General features: G+C 44.9%; 1 protein-coding gene across 1 annotated transcript; it reads right to left on the reverse strand.

Moving 5' to 3' along the window:
• Window positions 1–1,249: 1,249 nt before the first annotated feature.
• On the reverse strand, window positions 1,250–7,830 carry LYPD8 (LY6/PLAUR domain containing 8). The gene is made up of 5 exons (XM_082836721.1): window positions 7,773–7,830; window positions 7,256–7,375; window positions 5,273–5,428; window positions 3,613–3,750; window positions 1,250–1,500 (listed from the first exon to the last, which is right to left on the reverse strand). Exons 1-5 carry the CDS (start codon window positions 7,825–7,827, stop codon window positions 1,262–1,264), a joined length of 708 nt encoding a protein of 235 aa, XP_082692847.1. The 5' UTR covers window positions 7,828–7,830; the 3' UTR covers window positions 1,250–1,261.
• Window positions 7,831–9,398: the final 1,568 nt, after the last annotated feature.

A 9,398-nucleotide genomic window follows, 5' to 3' on the forward strand; every position in this document is an offset into this window, starting at 1 on the left:
AGCTCAAATTTCTGAAAAACTGGTCAATAAAATAAATACTCCAGAACTGTCACAGAGTGTGGGAGACTGAGGAGACATAACAACTAAATGCAAAGAATTGGAGCCTGGACCAGAGAAAGGACATTAGTGAAAACTGGCAAAAGTCAAATGAGGACTATTAGTCAGCAGTATGGTTTCAACGCTAACTTCCTGGTTTTAGTAATTGCAGTGTGGTTATGTAAAATGTGAATGTAAGAGGAAGGTGGGTGAGGGGGTACTAGAACTCTCTGAACTATTTTTGAAACTCTTTGAGAAATCTAAAATTATTTCAAAATAAAAAACTAAAATAAATAAATGAAAATGAATGTGGTGATGAGCTACCATCAGATGGCCTTTCTGGTGGCTTTGGTCTTAATCATCATCAGCAAGCCTGGACAATAAGGATCCACACTGGGTTACACCTTTAAAAGTTTTTATTACAGAAAACCCCATTCTTCCAAGTCCAGCTCAAGGCCCCCCTTATTTACTAAAACTGGGCTTCTGTGCATATTGGATTGAATGGTTTTCTTGCTCCCAGGGTATCTGCTGTGGAGTTGAGGACTCTGCCTTTGATTGTAGTTCTCTGAGAGGAGGGGCTGGGCCTCTGTAGCCATGTTCCATTCTGCACAAGGCTTAGAGACACCTAGTCAGCAGGGCACTGACAGCATTATGCCCCTGCCTGGGAGGTTAGGCAGGGGAATCTGACAACTTTCAGCAACCCCTGTGCACCCACTTTGGGTCTGGTGGTGACAGTGTCCTAGACAATGTCACTGTGGGCCCGAGACTACAGCCAGTTCAACTGCTGAAGAGGCAAATATCAGTGCTGGGGTCAACAACAGGGCATTATGGCTGGGCCCCCCCCCCCCCCCCCGCCACCGAGTGTGAGGATGGGGACAGTGGCATGTTGATCCCCAGAAGTGCAGGGCTGTAAGCAAAAGATGCCAGCAAGGTGGAAGGGTCTGCTTCTCAGAAGCAAATTAGACAGGGATCAGGGAGGTCCTGAGAGCCCACACACAAAGGTGCAAAGATTTCAAAGGCAAGTAACTGGGAAGTGGTGCTGGACGGCGGCTTGAAGGAAGCCCAGCCCAGAACATATCAGCACAGATTTGGTCATTGAATGAATCAATGCTTTAATAATAAGGAATAATGTGGCTATCACAGGGCATTACCTGGAAGGCTGTGACTGCTACTGCTACTCACTGAGCAGTTAAACAGGGGACGGGAGGGTTTGAGGGTGCAGATCTCAGAGCAGCAACCTCAGCAGGAGAAGGCTGCCAAGGGCCAAGGGTGTGAGGAAGACTTTAGAGCCAGTGTCACTGGTGGAGCTCGGGGGAGTGGGAGTGGGTGTTGAGGAGGCATCGGAGCTGTTTTCACACTTAAACTTCAGGAAAGTGACTCCTCCAACCGTCCGATTTCCAGTAGCCAGGAACTCACAGGTGGAGTTGCTGACATTGGAGCAACCTTTCAGCACGAGCTTCATCTCTGTGAATTCAAAAGAGACAGTAAGGACTTCACAGCCCCTTCGCCCTTCCTCCCCAGTCTTCTCAATGACCTGCAAGAGCTGAAACAGGTCTGTTCCTGACACAGGAGCTTGGAAGAAGGAGCCCAGGATCAAGAACACCAAATGGTAATGGCAGAGTGGCTGTGGAGGTGAGGGGCTAGATACCCTTTCCAAATCAGTCCTGGAGGAAACCGAGGCTCCTGGAGGTGGATGTGAACCTGAGCCCACGGGTTAGGGCCAGAGCTGAACCTGAGACTGAACTCTTCAGTGTTTTCCTGAGTAGCTGGCAGGTGGTGAAATCCAGGGACAGGCTCAGGCCCTCCGTAGTCCTCTGCTCTCAATCCAGGAGGGAGTCAGCATTTCAGACCTGCTCCTGGCCTCCCCTCTTCTAGGCTCTGCTTTCCATCCCCACTCCTCTCTGGACCTGAGTTCTCTCTGCCTGAGTTTTCCCTGAGAAGAGGGAAAAACAGCCAGAGGGGATGCAGAGAGACCCCTGTGTCTTAACTCTAAATCTGTGTTGTGATGTGTTTAACCCCGTTTTAAGGTGCAGGTCTTAGGAAAAGACAAGGGAATTTGCAAAGAAGATGTGATTGTGATTGCAGCTACCTTTTACTGAGTACTTACTATGTGCCATTATTGCTCTGTAGGCTGCAAGTCAAACAGCCCTGGAGGAGAGGCAGCTCACAGGGGAGGAAGGGGCTGGAGGAGGTGACTGGCTACTTGTTAGAGGCAGGGCTGCAATTTGAGTTCAAGACTGACTCCATACGTGCTCTGAGAAGGAGGGGGAAGCCTCCACATCCCAGTAAAGAAAGCAATTCGTTGCTGCTTTAGAGCAAATATCAGTGCTAGAGGTTGAATTAGAGTGTGTTAGGAAGATGTGTTGCCTGGCACATGGGTACAGTATTTTTTTTTAGCATCTTTATTGGAGTATAATTGCTCTACAATGGTGTGTTAGTTTCTGCTTTATAACAAAGTGAATCAGCTATACATATACATATATCCCCATATCCCTTCCCTCTTGTGTTTCCCTCCCACCCTCCCTATCCCACCCCTCTAGGTGGACAAAAAGCACCAAGCAGATCTCCCTGTGTCATACAGCTTGGGCAAAAACAAAAACAAAATCCTACATTTATGATGGCTTTCATCTGTCTGGCTTTCAGATTAAGTCAAAGGTGGCGCAGTGGTTGAGAGTCCGCCTGCCGTTGCAGGGGACACGGGTTCGTGCTCTGGTCCGGGAAGATCCCACGTGTCGCGGAGCGGCTGGGCCCGTGGGCCGTGGCCGCTGGCCCTGTGCGTCCGGAGCCTGTGCTCCGCAACGGGAGAGGCCACAACAGTGAGAGGCCCACGTACCGCAAAAAAAAAAAAAAAAAAAAAAAGCCCTTTTTATTTATTGGTTTTATATTGTATGATGGTTAATTTGTATCTCATAATGGTTAATATCAAATTACTTTTGTAGAAAAGAACAGTTGGTTGGTTTTTTTTTGAGAGAAATCATCAGTATTGTTTATTTTCAAGTTTACAATGACTTTTTTTTAAGTATGAAATGCTGTATTGGTTGTACACCACCACCACAGGGGAATAGATCATGGCTAAAATGTTAAATAGATTTTTTTTTTAAATTTTGTTGTTGTTCTTTTTTCAATTAGTTGGATATTAAAGCCCTGTTTGACTCTTCCTTCCAGGTGACCCAAGCTGTCATAATCCAATACCTCTCAGTGACATGCAGAGAAGGGAAGTATACATATAAAAGGAAATAAAAGTCAGACCCACCCATACCTACAGAACAGCTCACCCTAGTAAAGAAATAAATGTCAGGAGTGACATGATGCCCTTAAACGAGCCTGGCTTGATTACAAGCCATAAGAGAACAGGGTTCAAGAGACCGACAGCCCAGGAGGAATGAACTCTGGACTGAGGTGGCAGAAATAGCAACCAGCTCAAAGCTACATTAACAGCCTCACTATCTCAAAGGCATCCTGACCTTATTCCCTCTTCTTACTAACCTCCTCCAGGCCTTTTTTGTTAATCCAGAATTTATGATCCAAGGCATGACATGTTTTAAACTCAAGTCCCATAAAAAGGAAATGACATACCATTCTTAAATTCTGCGATTAGACTGACACATCTTTCTTCTTTATAACATTTCCGGGTTGTCTCATTACAGGAAGTTTCACTAGATCCATAACATGCAGAGCACCCTGTGTTGCTGGACACCTCTTCTTGTGGGGGATCTGGGTAGAGTAAGAGTCATTAACTCAGAACAGTGTTATCACAAATATCACGGTACTGCCTTGGGTGGAAGGGGAAAGGCAGACAAAGACGCTAGCCAGAGAGACCTCTCAGGGTCTCTCTGTATGCTCAGGAATCTCAGATCCTGCCATAAAAATACCAGTCATCCCATCCCATGTCCCACCAAAATATTTACAGCACACAACCTCACAGACCTGCCCTTACAGGCCATCCAGTCTTCAAGAACTGTGGTCAGTGAGGGTGTTGGGATGAGGAGGGAAAGGTAAGATTTTGAGCTAAAACCAACCTATAGCTAATGTCAACGGTAGCCAGCTATTCTGAACATTAGCCAACAGGTGTGTGACTATTACTAAATCTAGCTCTGAACAAATGAACACAGGGCATTATTTAACAACGTGACTTGGATAAAAAAAAAAATTACATTGAGACTCAGCTCTGCTATTAATGAACCATGCTCTATGACTATGGCCACATTTTCTCCTCTTCAAAAAGAAGGCTTTTTTCCCTGGCGGCGCAGTGGTTGAGAGTCCGCCTGTCGATGCAGGGGACGCGGGTTCGTGCCCCGGTCCGGGAAGATCCCACATGCCGCGGAGCGGCTGGGCCCGTGAGCCATGGCCGCTGAGCCTGCGCGTCCGGAGCCTGTGCTCCGCAACGGGAGAGGCCACAGCAGTGAGAGGCCCGCGAACCGCAAAAAAAAAAAAGAAGGCTTTGATCTAAGCCAACAGTTCTCAAATGGTGGTCCAGGGACTCCTGGGCATCCCTGAGACCCTTTCAGGGAGTCCACTAGGTCAAAATCATTTTCATGATAATACTAAGATGTTCTTTGCTTCTTTTACTCTCTTTCTCTCATGAAAATACAATGGAGTTTTCCAGAGGATACATGACATGTGAGATTGCAACAGACTAAGAGAACAAGCAAATCTGAGAACCCAGCTGTATTCTATTAAACCAGAAATTAAGGAGCTTTGAGAAAACATGGAGCAATGCTATTCTTCCCACTAAATATTTTTTGTTTTGGAAAATAGTTATTTCTATGTAAAAACAAATGTTATTAATGGTAACATGTAATGAGTTTTATTATTTTTTAGTCAACTAATAAATATTTTAAAAATTTCTTAGCCTTATTTTTAATACAGTTAATATTGATAGATATAGTCCACAGAAACAAACGTTATTTGGAGTCCTCAATAATTTTTAAGACGTAGAGTCTTGAAAGAGGTCCTGAGGCCACACAATTTGAAAGCTACTAATGAGCATGTAGTACCCTCCCACACATCTCGGAGGGCTGTGATTTCTGTCTTTACTGAGAAAGGGGAAAGCATGGTAGTAGCGCTGGTTTTCCTCATTTGTTTCTCAAGTAGTTGTTGTATGTCAGCAGTTAATGTTACCCAAATATTCACTGAAGTGCCTAGACTTAAGATGTCCACCCAAGAGTGAGAACCATAGGTAGTGCAGGAAGGGACGGAGCAGGGAGGACAGAGGAAGGATGTGGCCAGCACCCACCTATGGTGTCGTTGGTGTCATTGCACGCCTTTCCTTGGCAACACTGGCTTGCAAAATGGAAGGTTTCATTAGCAGATACGTGGACTGTGAAGGTCTCAGCCACGCTGCAATTATCCGCAGAGCAGGCCTTATTCTCATACCATGTGATGTTTTCTCCTACACAAAGGCAAACACAGACTGTCAGTCCTGGGTACAGAGCGTTCAGGGAGGGCAAAGGTCCTGAAGAGCAACTGCTTTAGGCAAGGGCAGAAAACACACCCTCAGCTCAATGCAGTTTGGGGGACACTGGAGAGGGTTTCCTGCAAAAAGAAAAATCCTTCTCCGTGAGGTAGTTCCTTTGTTTAGCAAGAGATTATCAGAGAAGCAGCTTAAATTCCAGGTGAAAGGCTGATGGGGAGCTTAGAAGTGGGTGGTTCAGGCTGACACACCCAGAGCCCACTGAACAGTCTTAGCATCTAAATATAGACAAGTAGATGTGATGGGTCTATGTGCAACACGATGTTGAACCTGAAGTCAATCAAGCTTCTAGACCAGAGCTATCGAATATGGTAGCCCTAGCTCTATGTGGCCACCTACAAATCAGTCCTCAGTCACACTAACCATATTTCAAGTGACCAATAGCTACATGTGGCTACCACATAGGACAGCATTGACATAGACATTAACATCACTGAAGAAAGTTGTACTGAACAGCATGAGTGCAGTTTACAGGAAAGACCAGGAGTAGGGGAACAAGTGAAATGACATTACAAAGAAGCAATCAAACAAAGCCAGAAGATAAGACAGCTACAGGATAAATGGCCCCATTTCTCCAACAAATCAATGGGATTGAGCAAAGAAAGTGGTATTAGTTATTATTAAACAAATTAGACACAATAGACCTAACAGCAAAATGCAATGTGAGGATTTTGTTTGGATCCAAATTCCAATGCATCTACTAGAATACATCTTTGAAACACTTGGAACATTTTTAAGGTGGCCTGGGTATTACAAGAAATTTTTAAATTATAGCTAATTTTCTTAGGTGTGATAATTGTATTGTAGTTACATAAAAAGGGGAAAAAAGTTCTTATCAGAGATGAATAGTGAAGTGTTTATAGGGGAAATAACATGCTATCTAGGGTTGCTTTAAAATATTATGGGGAGAGGGTAAATTAGGAGTTTGGGATTAAAATATACACACTACTGTATATAAAATAAATAACCAACAAGAACCTACTGTATAGCACAGGGAACATACTCAATATCTTGTAATAACCTATAATGGAAAAGAATCCATTTTCCTAAAATGGAAAAGAATTCATATATATGTGTGTCTGTGTGTGAATCACTTTGCTGTACACCTGAAACTAACAGAACATTGTAAATCAACTATATTTCAATAAAAATTTTAAAAATAAAAATAAAATACTATGGGGAAAAAAATAGCAAAATGTTCATTGTTGACACAGGATGGTGGTTACACGGGAGTTCATTATAGTCTTCTACCTGCTTCTGTGTGTGTTTGAAATGTCCATAATAAAAAGTTTAAAATAAGTCAAAATGCTCTGAGAGAGAGGTAACAATCACGCCAGCAGAACACCCTAGAAGGAAGTCTGAGGGAAAATATGTTGGATCTGGAACAGGAAGGAACACTGAGAAGAGGGAAAGGGGGGCAGAAAATGGAAAAATGAAAACACCTAGAGCAAATTGCCTGCTTTGTAATTTAGCTAAGAGCTGCCCCTGCTTCTCACGTTCACTAATACAGGTCTAGCATGAAGTCTGAGTCAGGTGCCGCAATTCCAAGGAGCCACAGGGCTTGTCTGCTTGCTTGGCTCTACCACTGTTACTGACTCCTGCATGCTGCTCCTCCTGAGAGGCGTCTTCATGACCCCCTCTCTCCTTGCACAGCCCAGCCTTAGCCTTGCTTTCCTGGCCAACCCCTCCAGCACCTGCCCTGTGCAAGTTTCAGAAATGGGAATGATGAGCATCCCCCAGGCTCACCTAGAGAAAAGTTCGCCAAGAAAGTGGTACAGCTGATACTGGCATTTGCGGGACACTCAATGGCATTTCCGTCAAAACAGGGGTCTGTCAACGAATTACACTGCACACAACTCAAGGATTCTGGGAAGACAAGATATTCGGTATCGTCAACATTCAGGAGACATTTATAGAGTGTGCTCTGGCCAAAGCACTGCACTCACCTCAGGGTAAAAGAATAGCCAGGATGGCATCCCTTCCCTTTGGGTCCCCCAAACTTTAAGCTGTGAGGTGGAGCCACCCCCATTAAGTTTATCCCCACTGTCCACCATTCCCCAGTGGGAAGACTCAACCTTGACCCACAGCACTGAGTGGTACCACAGGGGGCAGTGTGCACAGAGAGGTCTCATAGCCTCCAACTGCCCACACCTTGACATGAGAGGTCACATGAGGGGATCCCAGGGCACCAAGAGTGAGAAGACCGTGGTGAGGTGGAAAGAGGGGTCTTCATTCCAAAAGGGGGCCATGTGGTTTCCCTCACCTACAGCTGCAACCGTGAGCATGACGATGATACCAGCAAAGAGGAAGCCCTTCATGGTGCTGGACGTATGTCGTTGAGGATGAGGACTGTGGCCGCGGAGCCTTAAGCCAGAAGAGACACAAAGAGGGCAGTCTGGGGAATCAGAAGGCTGCTGGGGAGTGATATTCCCTAGGATTGCAATCAAACTTCAACAGACCCAGCCCATCCTTGTGACAGAAGGAATCAGCATCCTCAGCTGGGAGCACCGAGCCAAGATGTAGATTCCACCCTGCCCTTATACCCACAAAAGTCGGGTTTTCCCAATCCTAGATGCCTGCAAAGGCGTCCACACACAAGTACAAAACACAGCCCAGGGCATTTCCTACAGAGTCACTATGGGTACAAAATGGGCAGAAGTATGACTGCCAACCCCACTGAGGATGGGAGACCAAGAAGAACGCTGGGCTCTCATGTCCCAGAGCATAATGTCCATCCTGTAGTTGGTATCTTGCCACATTCACATAATGCATAGGAGCTCTGTCTCTGCTATCGCCACTCCAACAAGCAGGCACATATTGAGCACTTACTCTTGTTCCAAGCACTTATGTGCATTGATTCATGTAATTCCTCCACCCAGCAGGCAGGTACTATTTTTAGCATCACCTTATTTCAAAGGGGAAATCAAGCCCCAGAGAGGTTAAGTAAAGCACTCAAAGTCAAGGTTGCACTCCTGGGAGGGGTTAGAGCTGGATTTGGCCCAGGCCTCTAACCATACTGACTCTAACACACATGACTCCCAAAGCCCCGGACCTGGACATGCTCAACCTACAGAGCTCAATCAGAAGCCCCAGCACACTTCTGACTGGTCTGTCATCAATCTCTCTGCACATGAAAGTCATCTAATAGCTAAGGTTTAGCTGTATTTATTAAGAGCCTGGGAGTTTGGGGTTAGCAGATGTACACTCTTATATATAGGATGGATAGACAACAAGGTCCTACTATATAGCACAGGGAACTATATTCAATATCCTGTGATAAACCATAATAGAAAAGAATATTTTTTAACATCTTTATTGGAGTATAATTGCTTTACAATGGTGTGTTAGTTTCTGCTGTATAACAAAGTGAATCAGCTATACATATCCATACATCCCCATATCTCCTCCCTCTTTTGTCTCCCTCCCACCCTCCCTATCCCACCCCTCCAGGTGGTCACAAAGCACGGAGCTGATCTCCCTGTGCTATGCGGCTGCTTCCTACTAGCTATCTATTTTACCTTTGGTAGTATGTGTAAGTCCATGCCAGCTGGGACAAAGTGAAAAGAATATTTTTTAAAAAAGAATGTCTATATGTGTATAACTGAGTCACTTTGCTATGCAGCAGAGAGTGGCACAACATTGTAAATCAACTATACTTCAATTAAAAAAAAAGATCCTGAATCAGAGCTCCTAGAATTTTAATTTGCCCATGTATCAAAAAGCATGGAAGGGAAATGTCTGGCTCTGCACTGAGCCCTTATTCATCGTTAGCTCATTTATACTATGAATAGTAACCAGGAGCTACCTGTGGCTACTTACCTTTGGATTCATTTAAGGAATAAAAAGGAAAGATACTGTTTCTCAGTCACCAGCCATGTTCCAGTGCTCA

Source organism: Leucopleurus acutus (assembly GCF_964270905.1).
Source record: "Leucopleurus acutus genome assembly, chromosome: 3".
Classification (NCBI taxonomy): domain Eukaryota; kingdom Metazoa; phylum Chordata; class Mammalia; order Artiodactyla; family Delphinidae; genus Leucopleurus; species Leucopleurus acutus.